Source organism: Rhipicephalus microplus, chromosome 3, assembly GCF_043290135.1.
Source record: "Rhipicephalus microplus isolate Deutch F79 chromosome 3, USDA_Rmic, whole genome shotgun sequence".
Taxonomy (NCBI): domain Eukaryota; kingdom Metazoa; phylum Arthropoda; class Arachnida; order Ixodida; family Ixodidae; genus Rhipicephalus; species Rhipicephalus microplus.
Window position 1 is genome coordinate 160,785,538 of NC_134702.1, and position 24,386 is coordinate 160,809,923.

The window sequence follows — 24,386 nt, forward strand, 5'->3', positions numbered from 1 at the left end:
TCTCTGCTGGGCTACTGGCTGCACAGTTTTGTAGAGGGAAGTGGTGCAACACGGAACAAAGACTAAGATGAGGGAACAAGTACAGCTGCACCATTTTCACTTTACTAGTAGAACTTGTGCTTTACTCTCTTGACGGTGTTTTGCAGGTTATTTGAGAACAGCAGCGTGGATTCGTGATCGTATTCTGCGTTGCTGTAGCTGTGCGAGTCTTGTTTCATCATCTCCCGCTTTGGCCTGCTTTGCGCTACTTGCTTCTATGTGTCAAATATCTCCGACAAAAATTTAGTGCTTAGCGCCCAAACTTTACTGACTCATGGTGGATTCCACAGGCCATTTAAGGATAGCAGCATACATTTGTGAGCGTATTCTGAGGTGCGTTGGCTTTGCTAGTCTTCTGAAAAAGAAAACGTAGTTTACTGCGCTAAATCGTAGCGGGGTTCTTGATACCTGTCAAAAGGCATGGCGTCCTTGCATGCTCTTGATGGCTTTTTACGTGACTAGGGGTAAAGTACGCATTGAGCAGTTTCATTAAATGTGACCGTGCTCTGCCATGTAATGAGTGAAAGCAAGGTGATGGGTTGATTAGTGAAACTCATATTTGGTATCTTATACACGTGTCCTGAAAGAGTTGGCTCACTCCAGCTAAATAGTGAAAACTGAAGTGGGGTACTAATGTAAACTAAGATATTTTTTATGTTTGTCTACTTTTGTGACACTGTTTGCTAGTTTCAGGCTCGAATATGGGTTGTTTCCTTTTGTATCTCTTTTCAAGGTCCAAGTACGTGCTAACTATTGTTTAATAAACACTGCATTGGTGAGTCAGTGCTTGTCTACTACACTGTTTTTTCCTAATGTTAGGAGGGTCAAAAAAAAAAGAAAAGGTGTGCGATTGGCTACAGCTATGAAGTCAGTATTTGCATAGAAGTTACAGGGTAGGTCAGGAAACACACATAGAAATATATACGTAAGTGAGAATAAATCATGTGAATTGAAGTAAAACCTAGACAGGAAGTAGGCCCTATTAGTCAATCTGAAGTGGAAGTATGTGCAGAAAGTGAGCTTGTATGAAATTGTTTGAAAAAGCCATATGATGATGAGTTGTAATCACAGTTAGTCATGACTAGAGCCCGGATTTTCAGGCACTAAAAAAGTGTGTTTTAGGCGCCAAAGACAGGCAGGTAAAACATCGTTTTAGGCCCTCAAAATCATAATTATTGGCACAATTACTTACTACAAAATTGAAATATCCCAAAACAACGACGTCGGTGACTTGGATCTAAGCCAAGAAGCAAAAAAAATATTTAAGATAGCAGATAGGTACCAACGATTGAACCTAGACATGCGTTTCCCGAGTGATTCGCAGTATGTGGTCTTTTGTTTTATTATCTAGCATTGTGCGTCAAGTGTCCACCATTCAATTAACACTCTCATGAGTCTCTTTCGTTTCATTTTGGCTGGGAAGGGCAGCACAGGAAAAAAATAACCAGACCAGTGATAACCCAGAAGAGAGGCTTGCTAGGTCGTATAGGACCAATTTCTACTTTATTGGTGAACACCTGAAAGGACCCCTCATTAGGTTTGGGCTTTTCGAGCTGTCAAGTGTAATAGTGCACAGGGCACTCCGGATTATTCCTGTTAAGATTTGCAAAATTACATGTCGCGAAAAAACGCTAAATTTCTATTGAATGTCACTTGCCCTTCTCGCGGGTGTGCGCCCCAAGATCTAGGGAATGACGTACAGCAAGGAATAGTCCTGTCTTTACATCGCTCCTTTAGGTTGACATTCGTAGGCTCACGTCGCATACCGTGCGCTCTTCATCAGAACTTCGTTAAATGCTAGCTATATCTATAAAAACAGAAGAAAAATGTTCCGTCTTCTCCTGCGTTTTAAACGGTACCTCATTAAGAGTGTTGCACGTGACACGATTCTACTTGGCATATGTAATTTGTCTGTTCTGTTGCGTAGCATGAATGAGGAGTACTTTGGTTTGGGCTAGCTGCGTCATATCATTTTGAAAGGGAAGTGCAAAGACAAAGGGAAGAGAAAAAAAATGTCTCAGCTTTGCCTCAAAGGCGAAGAAATGAAGGTGATAGCAAGAAATTGGAAGGTCACGTGCAGAATGGCAAGCAGGTTGAAACATGCCCCGTGTTTCTCCACGCGCAAAGGACGCACAACATGTACTCACAGGCACAGATTAACGCGAATAAGTGTCTTAGTTGTTACTTCGCCATGTCTGAAAAGCACGCCCTTTTCGCAAACAGAGGCTGTGCAACGATTGCAGTGACCTTTGTGCACCCGGTAACTATAACAGAATTGTTCCGATGAAACTCAAAGGCTAGCCAAGACGTACGATTCTCCCCACTGCATGGTAAGGGCGTGCGATCGAGCGTACTCTCCCTTATTCTCTACACGGGTCAAAGTACGTGTGAGAGATGAGAGACGCCGTGCGCTAACTGGGCCATCTTGCTGATTATGCTAAAAACACGATAGTCCGGGGGCACGTCATGACACGAGTAGGCTGGGGCACGTCATGCACCCGTGACCTTGCTTTCGCATGTTGTTCTTGGTGCGTATGCGTCATGTGATTTTCCAGCTCCAATACCGAAGAGAACACAGAAGGAATGAGGCTCGCGATGGTTACATGGTATGAGAGGCAAGGCACTCAAGCTTGCTTCTTCGCATAATGCTTTGGTGGCTCGTATCGAACCAATTTGAAAAATCACTATAGTCGAACACTTTTTCACTAGGCACGCAAAAACTTCAAATGTGTAACTAGGTACAAATTATTATGTCACCTAGAGAGAGACGCTTAAAAAGCAAATTACAAACAAAACAAAAGTTGTGTGCACATCACATATTTTACCTGAAGGTGCTGCAGCAGATGGGTTACAATGTCAAAGAAAACGTGCTTTCATTGAAACGCCACAATTCGTTCTCTTTGTAATCCATTTCAATCTGTCATAAAACTAACAAAAAATGAATTATTAAAAAGATTATATCTGATACAACATTCTAAAATTTTAATTACGATTGCTCAGAGGACTGTTTAGATACATTCATTTTCAAGTGTGAGTTTTACCATGAAGTGCTTGACATAGAAGCTTTAGTCGCAGTTTAATTCGACGCGATGATAGTAATTCCCATTCTAGTTCATTTTTCATATTGTTGCAGCTGTTATTTTTGAGTAATGGCTTAGGAGACACCATGAAGCACTGTTCTTTATTTTTTCATGTTTGTAACTTAGTAATTGACAAGGGATCTCATATAGAACAAGCATATTCAAGCTTACGTTAAATCTATGCTAAATACACCGTTGATTGTAAACATGCAGGCGCCTGTCTCAGACTTCGCTGTATAAAGTATAACGATTTGGCGACCTTCGCCCCACTGAATCAACAAGAGCATTTCATGAGTGGCCCTCCATGGTTTTTCATTTGTTCGCCAGCTACCCGTGGCTGCCCAGAAAAACCTGCTCTTCCTTTCCCACTGCCATACCCAGGTTTTCAGGGCGGTTTTTCAGTTCCCTCAGGGCACTAGACAGCTATCTGTAGAAAGCGGTCGCCACGTCCTCGGCCCTAGACGTCACTTTTATTTTCGTACCCCATCTTTAATTCTCTCTCCTCCTTCCCCTGCAGACGCTGAGACGTTCTTCTACTTAGGGCTGCAGAAATAGCGTCTTTTACACTCATCATGCTCCTCCTCCAATCGCTCGCAACATGTCAGCTTTCTCTTCGTTGAACGTTATAGTGTTTCGAAATATCAATGTTGCCTTTTTTACATGAATAACAGTTACAGAGTAGAAAACAAAACTTCGGCATGAATAGCGCTCATATAGGTGCTCCTTTGGAAAATAGGCATTTATAGGCACTTATAGGGATTTAGGCATGAACGCTCAAAGTAGGCATTTATAGGCACTATAAAAACACCATAAAAGCCCTTATTAACCTCTAATTCATGCTCATATATCAAAATGGCACGATAGGAACACAAGGAACAAAATAGGCGTTTGCCTATAATCTGGTCTCTAATTATGACTTGTAAACTAGACTTAAGTCATTTAACAGAATTCACATGACGGAAGTACGTGAGAGCGTCAAGGTAAAGAGGGAAGATAAAGGGACGTAAAGTCAAAGCAGTGTCAGCACAACTGCCCGCATTTACCACTAAATCACTGCTTGCATTTACCACTAAATCACCGAAATAGTTATGTTTATTTGGCTTACGTTATTACTTTGCAGTTGCTTCTTTGAAATTTAGTTTTTGTTTTACACTTAAGAAGAACTTGTTAGTTTTGCCAGGCAGTGAAGCTGGAATAATCGTGTTTCAAATGCTGGGGAGAGCTGTGCGCACTATGTGTTTGGTGTGGTTTGCCCACTGCAGGCGGTGACACTGTTGAATTCGCACGGCCTGTTCCGCCGTAGCCTGGACATCTTGGTGGTGGAGCAAAACATGCGCATCCTCTTCAACGCCCTCGAGGGGAACTACGCCTTGTGCCTGTTGGCCAATCTCGTGCACCTTGCCTACCTCAACATCGAGGCACGTATTGCTCATCACTCGTGCCTGGCAACTAAGCATCTCATGTTTCAGAATAAATTTGTTGGCCCCCCTAATACTTAGCATGATATGTTATCTCTAGATCGGTTCAAATATTTCAGTTCTCTGAATATTTGAACAAGTATTACTACAGTATCTAAATTTTCTTGAACCAAACTATCTAAATTTGGGAACATTTAAAAGAAATTGGTAGGCATGTATTCTGCATGTAACTCATCTGTGAAAGTGCTTTGGCTGCAGTGTGAGGCCACTATGCCATAAAGCTGCTTGTCTGAGCATATTGTCGCTGTAGCGAAGCCACATTTGAAGGTTATGTGCGCATATTACTTGCACCCTGATTAGTTTTCTTTCTAGATATAAAGGCGCAATATACAAACTTACGCTGCCCAGGTGGAGCAAATTTTAAAATATAACGGGTTTTAGCAACCTTAACTTGCTCCTTACTCGCACTGAAATTCTGCAACTGTTCAAATTGGCTTAAGTTGCTTGATACTACTACTATTCAAACTTCTCTTTGAAGCAGAAAAGTGACATTCGCACAAACTTGGTAGTTGCCTCTGAAAAAAAAAAAGACTCAATTGAACAAATCGTGTGAAATAAAAGAATCTGGAATTTCATGTTCATAGTTTTCTTTTGTGTTAGTTTTTGCACGCATGTGTTTAATGCAAGTTTTGTGCGACTTCCTCTATGTTATCATGGTTGCTCAAGCTCTCTCTAATCACATAGGAAAATGTCAAGTCAAAACCAATCCAAGGTCCCTCCATTCACTATGGTTAGCCACGAGATCAGATTGTCGTTTTGGTGCATAAAGCGTGAAATTTAGAACTTATTCTCTTCTGTCATTCCTAAACGGTTAGATGCAGGAACGGGTTGCCTTAGTGATAATAAGGGTGGTGCCAGAGCGTCTGTCAGTCCATTCAGTTAACAAGCAATACTAGTTAATGATACTAAAGATGCAAGACAACTTACTAACCGTGGTTACCCATGTAGGCTTTTAATGATGTTGCATACATTTACCGAATACATTCATTGCAAGAAAGCAAACTTAATAAGCTTAGCTTGAGAAACAGCATGTTCACAGCTACATACCTTACTGTGAATAAAGCTGTTTACTAACAGTGTAGTGAAACATTGTGAAGTTTAATTGAGCTGTATTTTTTTCTTTTTTCCCTGTCTCTTAGAACCTGAATTCAAGGCTGCTCGATTTTGTGGTATGTTTACACTTTATGTTATGCATTATTTTTATTTATATATAGCCCTATATTGTGGCAGAGTCTAGATCAGTAAATGATTTTTTAATGGTCCGCTAGCTATGTTGGCTAAGAAACTCAATCCTAGTAAATAACACAAGCTGGCATCCTATAGATTGAATATTAATTTCGTTAAACTTGTGTATGAACCGGGCGCTATGTTTCTCAGTGGCAGACCAGCTCAATTGAATCTACATTTCTTAGCTAAATTTCTGCACCTTCAGCGGAATCAAAATGTGTCTATTGGTTATTACGAATTTAACCGAAGTTTTAACCCGATTACAAAAGGAACACTTGATGCAGTGGTCTTGTGGTTACAGCGCTTGACTGCTGACTCGCATTTCGCTGGATTGAATCTGGACCACGGTGATCGCATTTTTCAGCGGAGCAAAAATGCTTGAGACCCGTGTACTTAGATTTAGGCACGCATTGAAGAACTCCAGGCCGGCGAAATTTCCGGAGCCTTCCACTACGGCGTCTCTCATAATCATATCATGGTTTCAGGATGCCGAAACCCATCAATACAATATATGACCGAAGTAACTCAGAAAACACCTGTGTATTTCACACACAAGCATAATACTTGATACTCGATTATAAGAGTGATGCTGGATTCGCCGAACTGCCTAATACTAACTGTATGGGAATTATGAAGACGGTCTATTGGGACAGTTTAGCTTGTCTTTGGCAATTAGGCTAGAGCACTAGGTGGGATGGGTTTCCTTTGCAGCATAAGTGTATGGCCACTGAAACACAACGCTATTAAAAAAACCCTCAAGTGCAACGTATAAAACAAACTCCCAAGGAAACCCGTATAGGTTGCCATGAACACCAGTGCGCCATTCGTCGCGTAGGCATTGAGGAACCTCCGTGGTGCCAGTTTTTTTTCGATTTCTGCCTCCCTTGACACCAGCAGACACAAAAATAAAATTTCATTTTTCTCTCTCATTATTGTGGTTTAAATTAATTTAGACATCTCGTTTGGTTGGCCTCATGTTCAAATCCTAACTTTATAGCATAAAGCCAGGAATTTCCTGCGTGCATCCATTTTCTAATGTGCGCATTACAAATGTAGTGCATTGCTCTCTTTTTCTGTTGTCAGCATGTGTCTACCAAACTGCTGGAAAGTTGCCAGAAGTACGTGGTGAACAAGCGCTCGAACCTGACCCACTGGCACCCCATCCTGGGATGGTTTGCCCAGAGCATCGACCATGGGTGAGGGTCTTAGTTTCCCCGCCTACCCCACTGCCATGCTTCTTTAAGAGCAATAGGCACATTGAAGGGGCCCTGAAACATTTTTTAAAGTAACCATGGAAGGGATTCAATAAAATAACTTATTGCCTCATGAATTCAACGCCGCAAATATTTTAAGAATTCGTCTAGTACAAGTGGAGCTACAAAGATTCGCCACACGTGGCAATCGCATTCTCTCGTCTCTCGTAACGACGAAAGTGCTGGACGCTAAGCGAAGAGAGATGGCAGGGGCAAAAAAAAAAAAAGTCACACATGCCTCGTGACCTTGAGCACTTTTTGCTTTTTTTTTAAATAGGGTGCGCAGCTTTTTCTCCGGGATCACGCGTGCCTGTGGGGACAAGCCAAAGCATCCCACGGCGATCCGTGTAGCGATCACGCGTGCCATGTTCAAATCAATCAATGGCCGATAGATAGCCTTCTAGGAGCAATTTTTGAGCGTCTTCTGTCATTTGTCGAGAAAAGAGAAAATCATTTTAGCTAACTTTGATGATTTATTGTGGATTCCAAGCCGCGTGCTATGCTGTAATATTTGGCTCACATGTTCTCGGGAGCCTCTACTATCGATCGGCAGCGTTTTCTTTCCATGCTCGAGAAGTGTTGCAGGGCTTCTTTAAGGAGTTTGAGCCCACTGTAGCTGGTGAGGTGAGTTTGTGAAAAACTTGACAGTTATAAAGTAAAGTGACTTCCGGTGGGAGATTATGGAGCGCGCTCTACATGCTCCAACCCTGAGACAGTGCCATGAGAACCTGCACGTAAGCTCGCGCTTGCTGATGTCCGGAAGAGATGGTGGTGGTGGTGGTGGTGGCGGTGGTGTTGCAGCAGGCGGGGTTAGCCTGGCCTGCATGGCCGGCAATTGTTCCGCCTGAGCATCTCCTTAATTTGGAAAATGTCACCACGTGTCAGACAGCCCAGTGTCTCGCAGGAAGACCAACAAAGTTCGTTGCGCGTTCCTCCTAGTTGCCGCGGGTCCTTCAGGAAAGATGATGTCATCAACTGTCTGGTGCCTATGGCAGCCTTTTCGCAAGGTGCGGATCATCGCTGCTCTTTGGGCATCAAACTGTGGGCAAAGCCAAATGAAATGTTCAATATCCCCGATGTCACCACAGAAGGCACAGAACGGGGAAGCGTATCTCCCAGTCTTGAATGACCAGGCCGGGGTGTATGCGGAGCCGGTTCTAATGCGGTACAACAGCGTCGCTTCTTCACGAGAAAGTCCATGAATTACACATGCTTGGTGTGGAAACCTGTAGATCGCCTTGAAATGATTGCGTATCACATCTTTGTTGTTCTGGTAAGTCTTGGGAGTTCTTACTTTTGGAAACGATGTACGTGCTTCGCATGCAAGGGCATCAGCCTTTTCATTGCCCTCAATGCCAACGTGGGATGGGATCCACTGGAACTGTATATTAAAACTCTTGCCATTTAGGTGTTTGATTAGTGCCAGAGATTGCCTGGTGAACTTTTCTTGAGGTAGGCCACGATGCAGTCTTTGTAGCGCCGATTTGGAGTCCGTCAGCACTACAACATCTCGTGCAGAAAAGGATCGCAGTTTTCGCAAAGCCGCCGTAATTGCAGCGCTTTCTACTGTTGTGGACGAAACCACGCGATCCAGGCGGCCCGACCATGACACGCCCAGGCTGGGTATGCAGAAAGCCGCTGCGCAGCTATCAGTCTGTGTGCACACTGATCCGTCGGTGTACACTTGTAGGTGGCCACGGTACATGGTGCTCAAGTGGTCCAGCGCAAGAAAGTTTGCTTCCGCGGCTGGAATGGTGCGCTTCGCTGGTAGATTGGGTACGCTGAAGTTGCACGCAACATCCACAAAAGACCATGGCGGGTCCATAGGGCGCCGTTTAGGCAGTTTCAAGCCTAAATATTGAAATGTGTTTAGTGCCGCGTTGAAATGTGAGCCAGTTCTTGCTCTTAGCCGCCGGAGAAGCGCCGTGCCTGCGAAGGACTCGCCCAGTCTTGACAGCTGCGTCAATAAGGCCTGAGACGCCAAAAGGCGGAGCGGAAGAGACTCGGCTTCATTGGTAACCTTCGTGTTTGAAGCCGCCTGAGGGACTCCCATCGCCAAGCGAAGACCCTTTCTGTGCACTGCCTCTAGGCGTTCGAACTGGCTTGGTGATGGTGATATCAGGGGCAGCTGATAAAGAATGCGGCTTGTTATAAGCGCATCATTCAATTTAAGCATGGACTTAGGATTGTTGCCCCAACGGACCCCTGCCATGCGACGAAGAGCGTTGATCCTTTGCACTGATGCAGTTACCATACCATCAACCGCACGTCGCCATAATAGCTTGTTGTCGATGGTAATGCCCAGGAAGCGAACACTTGTTGCACAACGAATTGAGTGGCCTCGAATATTCAGCGACAGACGTGTTGACTTCCGTCGCACTCCCGGGAAGAGCATGAAGGCCGACTTTTCCGCTGATAAAGATAGGCCAAGTGTCAACAAGTGACGCTCAATGATTGAAATAGCGCTCTGTGCTATCCGGGCCAAACGTTTGTGCTGGTACCCTGAGATCCAAATGCAGATGTCATCGGCGTAGATGGATATTTTGACTGCTTTCAGAGCTGAGTGCAGAGTGTCGGGAAGCCTGGCCATGGCAGCGTTAAAAAGCAAGGGAGATAGAACACTTCCTTGTGGGACGCCGAGGGAAACGCGTCTCTCTTCGCTCGTTACATTTCCAAGCTTAACACGGACACAACGGTCTCTGAGAAATTCATGTACGAACCGAAGAGCATTTCCCGACACACCCATGGCTTGGAGCCCGTTCACGATGCCTGCCTGAAGCACACAATCATATGCCTTGGCAACGTCCATGAAGACGGCGAGTGTCGAGAGTCCGCTGACGCGGTGGTGTTCGATGTGGCTTAATAGGTCCAAAACACTGTCCTGGGCACTCAGTCGTGGGCGAAATCCGGTCATACACGGTGGCCATCGTCTTCCTTGTTCAAGGTACCAAGTTAATCTTGTACATATTAATCTTTCCATCAACTTAGATACGCATGATGTTAGAGATACCGGTCGATATGACGCGAGGCTCGCAGGATCCTTTCCGGACTTTAGGACTGGCACCACCCATGCTGTCTTCCAAACAAGTGGGATCTCTCCCGTGCTCCAGACATGATTAAATATGTCCAAAAGAGCCCTTTTTCGCTCATATGGTAGATTTGTCAGCATTTGATTGCTGATCAAATCGGGACCCACGGCACAGCGTCTTCTTAATTTGCTAAGTGCCATATCCAGCTCTCGGAAGGTGAATGGCGTATCCATCGTGTGGAAAAACTGGGGTGACAGAGGAATCGCCGCTCCTGCTGATCTACCAGGTATGTACACGTCTGCGAAATCCTCTGCAAGGGTTTGCAAATCTATCCCTTGTTTCAAAGCGAGTGCTTCGAATGGCCTGTTTGTTCGGATCTTCCCAGAAAGACTATTTATTACTGCCCATATCTTTGTCAAGGGCGTAAACGTTGATAAACTCTCACAGAAAGCGGCCCATTGATTTCGTCTTAATTTTTTTGTATGGCGACGAATTGCAGCATTGATCCTGTTATATTCGGTTTTCGCAGACGGATTTCCTTTTGTTCTCATTATTTTCCGCTCCGCTCGTCTACGTGCTGCGCAGAGGTTCTTCAATTTCAAGTCTGGAGCAGGAAAATGGTCAGGCAGTTTCAGCAATGAAGTTGCTGATCGCTTGCTTTGCAACATATCTGCGAACAGCTCACCAGTGGATTTGTCCAACACTTCTCTGTAGGTGTCCCAGCGTGTTACCTTGCAGAATTGCCGACCAGCAGTTCGAAATCCCAGGATATTGGTGAAGATGGGGAAATGGTCGCTGCTCATCTTGTCTGGAGCCGTGGTCGATGATACCAGAAGGTCCGTGGAGTGAAGTACAAGGTCTATTGCACTCCATGAATCAGGTGGCCTGAAAAATGTAGGTTTACCATCGTTTGCCACACATAAGTCGGCAGCATCTGCAGCTGCTAGAAGTTCCCTGCCTCGAAAATCTACACTCTTATCTCCCCAGAGTGGATGGTGCGCGTTAAAATCACCACAGATTATTCGAGGAGCGGGACATCGAGTGCAGAGGTCCTTTAGGAAAGTCTCCATAGAGACCTTTTTTCGTGGGCTTATGTACACCGATACCACACTCAGTTTTCGGTTTCCCAGACACACTTGCACAGCAGCGACTTCCAGTGAGTTGGAACAGAGGTCTTGCACTGGTAGGGTGACTTGAGGTATTTCCCGCCTTATGTATATCATTGCGCTTCCATTTGCAAACGACGTTATGCTCGGGTTGCCGTGTCGGATGTACCCTGGGAGCGTCCTTGCATTCGGTAGACCGGCTTTGGAGAGGGCTAGAATCGGTATTGGAATGTCGCGCAGGAAAAGGTTGAGTTCGCACAGGCGTTTTAGAAGACCGGCGCAGTTCCATTGCATTATTAAGGGCACTTTTGAAGGACGAAATAGACCAGGTGGGCGAGGCAGCGCCATTATTCTACTGTGTGTTTGTGGAAGCAGAGCAAAGTAACACTGACTCTAGAGCCAGGACTGCTCCCAACATATCCTTCGTTGAACTCGCAGGCATCTTAGCGACGTGTGAATGCAGTGCTGTGAACAGAGCGCGAATAACGTGCTCGAGGTTTTCTTGCTGTTGGCTTCCAGATGGTACTTGAGATGGGCTCAGTGCATCAGCGTAGGTGCGCTTGGCGGACTCTTTCGTGATACATTTCTCACCAGCGTTGAGCACTTGCGTTGACTCAGTACCAGCTCTTGTCGGATTTAGGCGTGGAAAATTTCCTGCGCACTCGTTATCCGAAACGCCAAGTTGTGGCGCGCCGGAAGTCTTCTTTGTGAGCGATGGTTCGTTCACAGTCTTCGGGCCGAGGACAAACATCTTATTTTTTCGCTGAGCAGCTGTTCGTGCTGGACATCGGCCGTAGCTAGCTGGGTGGTCGCCGCCACAGTTTGCACACACAAGTTTTTCTTTACTTGTACACGTCTTAAAGTCATGAGGCCCCCCACAGCGCTTACACCTTTGTTCCCCACGACAGTGCTTGGCTACATGTCCAAAACGCTGACATTTAAAACAGCGTGGTGGCGTCTCCACGTAGTCTACCAGCTCGTGTCTGGTGAAGCCAAGGTTGATTTTCTCTGGACGTTCCGAATTGGGAGCGAATGTGAGAACTACAAAGTCAGTGCGACTTGATTCCCATTCGGTGGATGAGGTTTGGACTCGTCGTATGATCCTTCTTGCGTGGTATACTCCCTGAGGTCTCAGGTAGGTTAACAGCTCTTCGTCCGAGTACCATCTTGGGACCCCTTTTATAATGCAGGTATTTTTCATGTAGCTGTGTGGTACACGGGCAGATATGGCCAGGCCGCAGATAGTGTTGGTCTCTAGAAGCATATTAGCTTGATGTTCTGTCTCTATATCCAAAAGCAGGGCTCCCTGTGCTGTGAAACGGCTCTTAACTGGGGCTCCACCGAGAATTGTTTCAATTTCCGAGTATAGGTGAATAGGATTCACTTGCCTCAAGTTAGCTCCTTCGGATGTTGGAGCAATTAAGACAGGAATGCCCACCGTCCTGTCTTTGCGATGTCGTACAAGGCGGAAACCGCCCTCGTCCATGTCTTGATCTGTGAGGTTCGCCCCGTTGTGGTCCCCGACGACAGTTGATTCGTCCTCTGATTCAGCGCTGTGTTGTCGCTTGCAGTCAGGTATGCTTGCGCAGACCAGCTGGTGCTTCTGACCTTGTGTCACACCTTGGGAGGTCATGGCGGCGCTCTCCCTGATGCTTGTCTCGTTTCTTCTAGCACCTTTCGACGCGGCGGGCTGCGCAGCACCCGTCGGTCGCCGATACGGCAGGTACCTTTTCGAGTCGTCCGACGTCTTGAGCGGTGCTGAGCCGTAATATAAACAAAAGTAAACGATAAAAGCAGACAGAGCTACTTAGCCAAGCAGCAACAGCTTCGTCGTCTTCTTCCTCTTCTCGTCCGGAAGAGACAACATGTTTCCGACTTTCTGCTTCAATAAAGTGTGTTCTTCACCACTTGCTCCCACTGTGGAAGCAACGTAACATTCACCATGTAACACCTTCGAGCCTCTGAAAGTAGTCGGTGGAAATCACCGTTAAGCTAACCTATGAAGTTGTTGCATTCAAGCACATTCGAGTGTGCTCCTTTGTAGTTCCGAGGGTTCTAGCTCAACGTGCCCAGTATCCTGCTTGGTGAATCGGCCCTATGTTTTTCTATTGTGTATTACGTATTGCCTCTCTTGTGGGTCACCAGTGTAGGCTGTGCAAAACAAAAATGTGTGCCAGTGTCAAAGATAGGCCTGTTACTGGTGCTCCTAGTGGTATCTGGACCAGTGATATGATAAGTATCTGGGCCAGTGATATCTGTATTCTTTAGTAGAGGCAGCGCTTTTGTCCTCCCCTGATAACACCTAATGTTTTGGGACATCGTTACTGAAGCACTTTCTCTATGGACATGGTAGACTTAAGTGAGACTCCATCACAAAATACATTGACTGATGTTTCAGAGTATAAGCTCTGCAAAAATGTAGCAAACAAGAACTTGTCAGTAAGTCTGTCCTAAAAAGAAGTACAAAGACTGAGACGATGCACACAAAAAAGTATGGATGCAAATATATGCAAATACAGTAGAGTCTGATGTCTGAGTAAACGGAAATTTGTTAAACGGAACTAATGCTTAAACAGAACGTTTGTCTCTGCAATGCTTGGTTTCAGGCTTGTATTCTACACTCATACTCACCTCTCATCTCAGTAAACGGAACTCCTGTTAAATCGAACATATTTTTCCAGTTCCTTCAGGTTCCGTTTACTGAGAGTCTACTGTATATACAAAGAGTCCATATAGCAGATTAAAGTATATTGCACTTTGTTATTGCACATTACCACAAGAGTTTGTATATATTTTTGTTGTTTTGTCTCGGGCCCACCTTACATTGGTAATCAATCAGGTTTTACTGCTCTGAATCGACGCACAATGCACTGTGCAACTAATAGAGTGGTCACCTTGCAATTGTTCTGCAGCCTACACGAGTCCCTAACCTTTGTCAAGCAGCAGCTGCAACTGCTGTGGTGTGGCCCCCTGGTCAAGGTCCTGTTCAGCCCGCTGGCAGAGCTGCTGGCACAGAACGACAATTCCAATTCCTCCTCGAGCGAAGCACCAACGTCGCAGAGTCCACAGCCCGATGTGCCCACTGGTGTCCTCAGCTCTCCTGCAAGCGCCAGTGCCGCCAGTGAGTTCTTAGCTGCAATGACACCTCATGGATAATATTATTTTTTTAGTATAATCGGTACCAGAAAACGGGAAAGTGTGCTTAACACGTTCACTGTGGTGTGGGTCACAGGAAGCTCCACGGCCTGTGCTGTCCTACGTACGTTACAGGCATGCATCTGCTATGATGTGATCACTTCATCAAACATGAACACAGAGGTACAATTCGTGTTGCTAGAGGTTATAGATACTAATCGGAAGCATTTTTTTTCTGGTGTTATATGCCATGACCTGCCAGTCAGTGGGTCACAGCGCACCTGGAAGATATGCCGAGTGGCCCAGTGGTGGGTCATTCCACACGTGAAGTGAGAATTCAAGAAAGCTTGCCACAGGGAACGTGCTGAAAAGTGGGGTGTGCATGGGTTTCGGCAGAAGTTTGTCTTGAGGGGTGCAAAGTCATGTTGCATTGCATTGGGGATAAGGGTAGTGCTGGTGTAGTAGGGACTGGGGAGTAGGGGGAAGGGATCAAGTGCTGGTGTGGCTTGAGGGAGCAAGTGCCCCCTTTTGCACCCCTCTGCTGATACTCACAGGTGTGGGTTATATAGGTAGGGGTTGCATGCATGTCTTTTTTTTTTTCTTCTTTTTTCAAAATTCAAGGCAGGGTTACTTATATGCTGGCGCTGTTTATATGCAAGAAAATGGAGTAATATGTTGTGCACTTTAGGGCAGAACAGTGCAGAAAACTAGACAAAAATAGCTGTGTCCCATGTGCTCTTCATCCCGTTTTCTGCGCTGTTCTGCCGCAACGTGCACGAACCAGCTAGGTCACATAAGAACACGTATGTCATGCACTTGTTTTCAGCAGTGGATGTTGTAGATTCTTTCGATTTTTTATTGGTTCGTATGCCCACTCACTGGTGTACCTAAAGTACAATATCTCCTTAGGGGGTGGTGGCTATGTTTGTGTTTGCAACTTGTATGTTTTAGTCATGTCAACTTGTGGCCAAAGGGAGTGAGACACATCAGTCATTGAACAAATTAAACTTTCTGCATAGTCGTCATGCCTTGACCTAACCTCAGTGTGCTGCATATGACCATAGCTGATCGCTCTGGTGGAAGCCCTACACGGCTCGACGAGTTGATCAATGTGGCACATTCCAGGACCAACGTCTAAAGTAATATTTTTTTTACAGTGAAAGCTGTTATGCGATTATAACTCGGGTCACACGCAGTTGTCCGCCACAGCCGCCGCCACCACTGGTGTCTGTAACCACATCACGCGAAATTAAGAAAAAAAACCTAGCACCAATGACCCAGTGGGGCTCGAACCCAGGTCTGCTGGGTGCCAGCCCAGTATTCTACCACTGAGCTACGCCAGTGCTTGTGACTTGTTGGCAAACTTGCCTTAGGCAGGCTTGATGTTGGGAAAGCAATCGTGTTAATACGACTTTAAAGCATTTTAAAACAGCGAAAGAACAACCAGCCGTCTCACATTGCGAATAGCGTAACGAGTGGGCCACCCAATGCTCCAACCCCACGACAAGGTTGTTCTTGTTCCCCTATTAACTCTGGCACATACCCACTTCAGCCATAATTCCTCATCGTCGTCGGTCACTGCATGAACAATTGGCACAAAATTTCTTGCAAGTGTTTAGCGGATGCCACACTTCTCAGAAGAATGATGAAGGATAGCATAGCGAATGCAGGCCTACTACACAAAAATTTTGAATGCCCTAGTGGGTATCAAGCAAGTGGGCTTGCAGTAGTTACCCCAGGAGTGTTTAGAAAAGGTTCTGAAAGGCCGCTCTTCTAGTTTTTGCTGTGACTGTGTTGCGCTTTCTGCGCAGGCCTGGCATTTTTTTGTCGAAATGAATGCAATCAAAAACCCGTATTGCATTCATTTGAAGCCCATGATTTCATTCTTTTCATTTCAAGATGTAGAACTGACTGTAGAATAATTAAACAGAGCAGACTCGCAGTAAATGGGAATCTATCTTGACTGCTGCTTAATTGGAACAACTGCCTATAACATGTTTGGTTTCACACTTAGCCGCTGTCTCCCTGTTCACCTGGTAAACGGTACTGCTAAATAGAACTCATTTTCTTGGTTCCTTCAGTGGCCATTTAATAAATCTGCTGTATTTATTTAAATGCTAATTATAAAACTGAAATTCACACAAACCGGCATATTACTTCATTTTCTTTTTTGCATTGTAATGGTGAGGGCCTTGAAGTTATGGTATGTGAATTTGACAAATTTGTAGACAGTGCTAGGCTTGGGTGAATATTTAAAGGAATATTACTGTATTGGAATTCACTTTAATTGGAATTTAAATTGCTGAGAATTTCAAGGTATTCGAATTGAACAAATAGGTGTGCATGTAACCTTCTCTGAGGGTGACTTCGCTGCGGTGGAGGGGTGCTAAGCCATCAAAGCACCATCCCAAACGTTACATTCAGCACAAAAGCTCCTTTGCCATATTCAGTGCAAGCACGCATACCACCAAAATTATAGGCTAGAAATCGCAGTGCAAATATATTCAAAAGGGAGGTGTGTGCCGTGACTACAAAAAGCTATTTAATACCGTCTGTCAATCTTCACAACATTTAATCAGCTTCCTATTCGGAAATGTGGCACTGGAACATATTGCAGGCATTTCGTTATTATGCTACAATGCTTGCCACTGTGATTACGTGGGATATGGCATCAAGCCTAGTTCCTGGAGTTAAAGCGATTTGTCACGTCAAGTTGCTTCTTCTGAATACTTTTTTTCGAGTAAAAGGGTGCTTGCTTAGGAATGGGCAAATAGCAAGTGGGACGTTCAGAGTCAATTCAAAGTGAATAGCAATTTCGTCGAATAATTTCTGATTAAATAGTTTGATTGGTATATGTCACACGTTAAGAAAAATGAGCATTTGTATCATGAGCCTCGGACAATATTTTTTAGAAATATAACTAGGCACGTGGGAATGCCACTTTTCTTTTTTGTTGTAAGTGAAGTAGAAGCAGCATAGTGGCAAAACTTGTATAGCAGTAAAGTGCAATTTATTAACTAGTACAATTCTTTACATCGTGCATATAGGCTTGTACTATACAATTTTAAACTTTAAAAGTTCAGTGATTGAGGCAATGATAATATGGACAGACGACCCGGGTCCACTGTTGAAGGGAACACTTGCATGCTGTACTTGTCCAGATATTACTGTCTTGCAAATACAGAGGCTGAGATTTGCATGAGACTACTGGTGGTTGACAGTTGTGACTCGTTTTGACATAATAGTGGCATACACGAACAACATTTCCACATCCACTTGCCGTTAGGGGGCCAGCAATATGAACGGGAATCACTTGAATGTTTCCTTTAAAGCAGACCGTACTGTACATTAACATTGAAGTGTGGCTTCGTGTTGGTGCAGATTAATCTTGGACGGGGGGTTTCACGCCATAGCACCTGAACGCTGCAGTGAAACCACCAACAAAGGGGAGTTACATGCACTCAAATATACACGCATTCGTTCATTTCGAATACTTAAAAATTTTGAATAAACTGAATGCGTCTCGAGGTGAATTTGGATACTGTAATATTTGCACGAATATTCGAAGTGGCCAAATATTTGCCCCTCCCTATAACATGCTTCACTATAACATAACGATCCCGCAGGTCGCTAGATTAAATCCCGACTGCGGCGGCTGCTTTTTGGTGGAGGCAAAAATGTTGTAGGCCCGTGTGCTCAGATTTGGGTGCACATATAAAGAACTCCAGGTGGTCAACGTTTCCTGAGCCCTCCACTACGGCATTTCTCGTAATCATATGGTTGTTTTGGGATGTTAGACTCTACATATCACTCAATCAACTGTAACATATGCTGTGGTGTACTTAGGTATGATACAGGCTGCTATACACCTTGCATCCTTAGGGGTTATTATTGTTTAACGGGAGCACAACCAAAAAAGTTTAGTAGTATTTATGTTATTGTGTTTATTTACATTTGCTATGCGGATCCTCGACTGAACCACTAAGTAATCTGCTAAGTTCAGCTTAAGAGCTCTTAAATTTTTTTAATGGTTTAACACACCATCATGCTACACGGTTGCCCTCATGCTTCATTTTGTGTGCACCGCTTGTCAGTGTGTCGTTTTTTTGCTGTATGGCTGCAGGCCTGCTGAAAAAAGCCCTGGAGCGGGCGTCATCTGGTCGGACATGCAGTGTGCAATACCGACGGCTGGGAAGCCCCGAGGTCACTGCGGTGGCCCTAACCTGCGCCCTCTTTGAGACTGCCCTGGCCGGTCTCACTCAACTACGCTTGGACATTCTGACTGGTGCGTTACAGGGTTTTCGGCACATGCGCAAGTGCAAATGTGTGTGTGTGACTTGTTGCACGGTTCCCTACGAAGATTGCTGTAAAATGGTTTTCTGTAGCTTTCAGTAAAGCTAATGTATTGGCACAAAAGTGGTATGAGGTTTCTGGATTTGCGTAAAAGGGGTCCTTCGCTGCAAATTGTCCATGTTGTTTTTATTCTGCTTTTGGCGCAATAACATGGCATTTAAAGTATATACAAATAAAGATATGAGTCGGGGGGCATTAGGTCTTGGTGGCTTTCCTTGTAACACAGTCAAGGTCTCCACCAAGAAGCAAAGGCATGCTAGCAAATGGAAGGTGATAATGTGTGTACATGTGTGTGTCGGCATGCATGCATGCAGGGCCGTCCATTTTTTTTTGCTTTCCATTGGGGCTTGGCAATGCTTCACCAGCGGTGCGTGTACCATAATGAGCATATTTGATATAATAAACTTGCTCCAGGAATCATTTTACATGCCACAGTAGCATTGCACAGGGACAGTTATCAGTAGCAGAAGTAATGCTGGAGAAACATGGAACACAGGTTTATCTAGTTTGTTCTCTTCAATTGGGCACAAAGGCCTGAATGAACACATTACCAGCTCACATGTAGTCATTGCCTTGTAACATGGAAATGCATCATTTCGCATTAAAAAAAAATTGTCTGAAGTTTTCAGAAGTGTTGCATTGTGCTAGGCCCAGTTGTAGCTGATTGCGCTGTCGATGTCACTGGATGTTAGTTGCAGCATGTAAAAATAACATTGAAGCAGTTAACATCTCACTTTTCTACTAGTGCTATGGCAGTGGTAGCAACAATCAATTAATATGTACTCACTTATGCATACTTTTTGTCTTTTTAAAACAGCACCGCAAATATTTAGTTAGAAGAAATCCTCAGAATTACGAGTGCTATTCGGTAATTCAGGTAAAATTTACGTCGCTACCAGGTGGAGGTAAGTTGTTTATCGGAAAGCATAGTTATGGGTTGTTGCAGAAAGTCCACAGTAGATGGATCCTTAACTTTGTTTATTTAGAAAATGCTGCATTTTGATTGCAAGCAGGAGCTGGTATATGTACTTTGATTTAGGTGCACATTCAGAGCGGTTGCGATTTCCTGGGCCCTCCACTATGACGTCGTGCTTATATATTGTGGTTTCGGGATGGTAAACCTTAACACTTATTGTTATAATAGTATGACTTGAAACAGCATTAATTCTATCTGGATACGGGAAATTAAAAATGCATGCCTATTTTCGTTGTTTGCTTTTATTTTAAAATTGTAACCCTAAAGATACATTTTTTTCGCTTGCATTTCATTTTTTTTTATTTCGAGATGACACAAGAAAGATGTAAAACCAAGCTCGGCAATGAAATATGGACGCATGGCCCTTTAAAAAAAATAAAGCGGCATTTTTATGAATAAGTGACCCTTCCACAATACCGAAAATGCCCTCTTGATGTAAGAGGGTGCTTAGAAAGTTGCTAGATGTGCTAGATGCAGGTGGTGGCGCTACCCTAGTGTTCTCATGCCAGCTTGCTGTGATGTCGTAGATGTTTTTGGCATTTTCTGGGGCATGTACGTGTAATGTGGCTAGAATCGTGATGTGACAAGTTTTCAAGACATGTATGCAGCTTACATTCTAAAAATGAGAATAGTCTGAAATCTGGGATGTGAGACTGACATATGAGCATTGAAGTGCTGGTGGAAAATTTTCATGGGCACCCTTTGATCTTCATTTTCTTTACCAATGATGAACTTGACTGTTCAGTTAGCAACAATAAAGTTCTTGTAGAATAATTGGTCCATCTAAACTGATCTAGTGTTTTTTTTTCTGTGTCTGTTTCGCATGGTTGTTAAACTGTTTTTTTTATTCCATTTTTATTTTGTGATATAAAGGCCTAATTTAACATGTTTTCGATCGTCAACGGCACTGGTTGTCATACCGAAATACTATTAATGGATATATTAAAAATAATTTTTTTCTCTTTTCAATGACCAAGTTGGGGGGGGGGGGGTAGGTTCATTATGCAAGTGGGTGCATTACGCGAGTAAATACGGTATTTCTTGTTAAAGGTGGCTATATTGCCTCGCATTCAGCATTCTCAAGATTGTAGACAATCGTGACCTTTGTTTAGCATAAAATGTTGAGGATGATTCGGGGGGCTGTTTTATGCGCTGCATGCTGTCCTCGTTCTCTCGCAGGGCTCTGCCACCACGAGTGGGTGCTGTGCCAGCTGTGGCAGCTCATCCGCAGTGTTGGATCGGCGAGCGGTGTGCGTGCCTTCCTTGACCTGCTCGCATTCACTACCAAGCCCACTGGGCCCGAGTTCCGGCTGCTCGTCCTTTTTTGCGACTGTGCCACCCACCTTGTCACGTGAGTGCTGGGATCATGGTTTTACATGTGTTCTCACTCTACTGTATTTTATTGCAAAGCAGATTGCTGTCTCGTTTTGAATCTCTCAAAATGTGACCATTTTGTTACTCTGTTGTTCGTCGCTTTCCAGGGTGCAATTGTTTTTGCCGAGGCACTGACTTGCACAAATGGGGCCGCCGAGGTTGTGTTTTCTGTTTCTGGGACTCTAAAAAATCACTTCCGTCTCTTTGGCAATAAGGCGAAAGGCTATTATTAGTTTCTCACTCATTCGTGGTTTCCGGACGAGCGCAGAACGATGCAATTCTCTTCAGTGCGCTTATTCATGCTGTTCGCTTTTGCTGTAGAAGTGTGCGCCAGTTTCTCTGATGCAAGTGAGTTAAGCGATGACTTCCTCAAATCGCCGCTGAACTACCGAGTCAGAATCTATTCATTGGATGTCAGCCTGTCATATGAGAAGTTACATTAGAGTTCACAATCAAGTGTTGAGGAGTGATTGAGATCCCAAAAGCATGCACAGTGAGATGACGACTTGACCTCCATGTTTCCACTATCACCACTTCATGTCCCTCATTTGATATGTGTACAATTACACATACCTTTATTGTGAGGGATAATTGTCTAACAGTCGCATAAGGTTTCTGTAGAATTTATCTTTCATGGATAAGGCATGTCTGTTTTAATAATACAATTTTTTTGTCATTTTATACTATACTTACTAGAATCTAGGTCGACCTCTAAATGTCCGAAGCCCGGAAAAAACAACAAAACAAACCTACCTTTATTATTGGACGAACGAAACCGCAAAGACAGAGTTTACAAAGAGAAAAGCATTTATTGAACATGAAGATTAAACAAAACAGTTGGTTCGTGATGCAAATAACTTGAGAAGCACAAACGCTGGTCCTGTTGTGTGTGTTTCTTTGTCGTTATTTTTTTCATGCTGCTTGCATCAGAAATATGCTGTGTTTGTCAATACCGCGCTCGTTCCGAGTGGTCGCTGACTTCTTCGTCACTGTCTGCAAACAGTGCACCATCCTCAGTGTCATCAAGGGCATTGTATATGCCGCATTTTATAAAAGAGTGCACAATCAAAGTTCCTGGGTTGTTGTCCCATGCTGCAGCTTCTCCAGCGAAGCATATTTTCTTCGTCCACTCCAAAGTCCAACCCGACTTGAATGTGGACGACGACTTCGCGACTTGGACAACTTTCCTTTTATTTTTCCTTTTATTTTCCTTTTATTTTATTTTTCCCTTTTTTTTTGCAGCACTGCAATGAGCTTGAGCTGTTAGGCACTATTGAGCTACGCCACACGCAAAGCACTAGAAGTACGACTTGAAATGACAAACGACTCTCCTCAACACTCGCCACAAAGATCAAAATGACAGCCTCATGTGTGTACTTAAGCCAGGTGTTGGCTTGGCTACTACTGGCTATAATTCTGTCTCGCTGGTGCCAGTTGTTCGAAATTCTTGAATCTAAGCCGACCCTGGAGTTTGATGCAAAGAAATTAAGAAAAACCTATAGGCCTAGACTCAAATAAATACGATAGTCACTCCATAAAATTACAAAAATGGAAATTACTATATCTTTCTTAAATAGATTTCAAGTCAGCATTAAAAAAAATTGCAAAGAATGGATGTACAATATCTTTCTTAAAAGAGATTTCAAGTCAGCACCAGAAAAAATTGACCCGAACATGAAAATTTAACCCTGTCATTAATCCCGCTAAAATAGGGAGGCAATTGCCAGGCAGATTCCAAAGGCTGACATATAGGCCCCTTGAAACGCACCACGACAGCACGGACAATTTAGGGTAGGCCCTTTTAGTGCACCAGCGAATGCCGGTTGTAGTACAAAGACCGAGACAGAGCTAAGAGTCGACAGACGACATCACACCAGACATGCACACTCGGTAGGTATCAATCTCAATATAAGTCACAATATGACTTAGATTGTGTTTTAAACAACCGGAACAATCAAATTGCGCTCTCAATGAAGTGTCATACATCACAAACAATTCAAGAACACTTAGTCGAATATTTAGCAAACGTATCCAGTCCACATTTCTCACAATGCATCTCGAGTATTTCTCTTCCAGGAAACACTCGCACACACTCCCGCAATGATCGTCGTTGTTCCGATCTGTTGTTGGCCTGTCTCCTCAGGGACACTTTTCAAAACTTTCACCGTTCTCTCGCCATCATCACTTTATTCTTTCACATCAACTGACTGCACTTTATCAAGACACCTTCCTCACTGGCTTCCCCACTATTTTTCGCCATACTTGCTCACTATTCTGACACTCTGTCGCTACCTGCTTATGTTCCCTGGCTCTTGGATTTGTTCATATCTCACGTGATTTATCTGTGTATAGCGCAGCCAAAGCTAAGAAAAGGGCGACATCCTTTTGTCCAGTTCTACTCGTGGCTTTGCTTCGCATTGCATCATACTTTGTTTTGCGATGTTTCGAGACTTCGCCCAGCGTTTGACGCGAGACTAGTACGTGGCAGCATCCTGTGGCAGCCACGGTGACTACTCAGCTCATGATGCTCAAATCGGCCAACGGCAGAGGACATGTGTATATGGCGCAGAAATTTGGGTATATGACATCATTTATAGAGAGGAGGAGGAGCATTTTTAGCTGACTTTGAGAAATCATTGTAGATTCTAGTCAGGGTGCTGCGCCATAATGTTTTGCTTGCACGTTCTCAGGAGCCTTGACTACCGATCAACAGCGTTTTCTGACTATGCTAGGAACTGAAGAAGTGTTCCAGGGCCCCTTTGAAATACTATTGGGGTTTTTTCGAATATATGCAGGATGTATTTACCTAGTAAAATAGTGAAAAATCAAGGAGGCTGACCAACCCAATTGCATGCCAGTTAATTTTTCTGGCTCCTTATCTCCATTTACTTCATCTCTTGGTAAGTATGTTTTGCACTGTTATCAGCCTTTATAAAATTGAGGCTTCGATATGGTGGGCTCTTTATATATTTATTGTGCACTTGAGACTGCCAGTCATTGGTTACATTCTTTAAGTTTGTCTCTATTTGTGCAAGTAAACACAGTTCAAACATACCAAGGGCAAAATAGAGAATTATAGGGGACCCAGCATTGCGTTAGCCCTGATGTCCCCTGAAACTGGGCCTATAAAATGTGTGTGGTGTGTTGTTTCCATCAAACCTAGTGGATGAATTGAGTGAGTATATACTGATGGCTGTCACTTCTGCAGTATCCTGGATGACCTGGAGTTATACGAGCAGCAGCGACCTTTCACCCTGGATGACCTGGTGGCCATCTCGGCGTTCCTCAACACGTTTGTCTTCCGCCTTGTCTGGAATGGACTCATTGGTGGGAGTG

The 24,386-nt window shown here is 44.2% G+C and overlaps 1 protein-coding gene across 3 annotated transcripts in view; it reads left to right on the forward strand.

Annotated features, from left to right (window-relative positions):
* Positions 1 to 24,386, forward strand: part of LOC119170409 (ubiquitin-protein ligase E3B-like) — a 127,372-nt gene that overhangs the window by 47,205 nt on the left and 55,781 nt on the right. For 2 of the 3 annotated variants that reach the window (XM_075890386.1, XM_075890385.1), the window contains 7 exons: positions 4,382 to 4,537; positions 5,737 to 5,766; positions 6,908 to 7,020; positions 14,125 to 14,333; positions 18,471 to 18,632; positions 20,856 to 21,027; positions 24,259 to 24,386. In XM_075890386.1, coding sequence (XP_075746501.1) covers positions 4,382 to 4,537; positions 5,737 to 5,766; positions 6,908 to 7,020; positions 14,125 to 14,333; positions 18,471 to 18,632; positions 20,856 to 21,027; positions 24,259 to 24,386 — 970 coding nt within the window. The remainder of the gene's footprint in view (positions 1 to 4,381; positions 4,538 to 5,736; positions 5,767 to 6,907; positions 7,021 to 14,124; positions 14,334 to 18,470; positions 18,633 to 20,855; positions 21,028 to 24,258) is intronic. The other variant, XM_075890387.1, reaches the window with a different exon arrangement.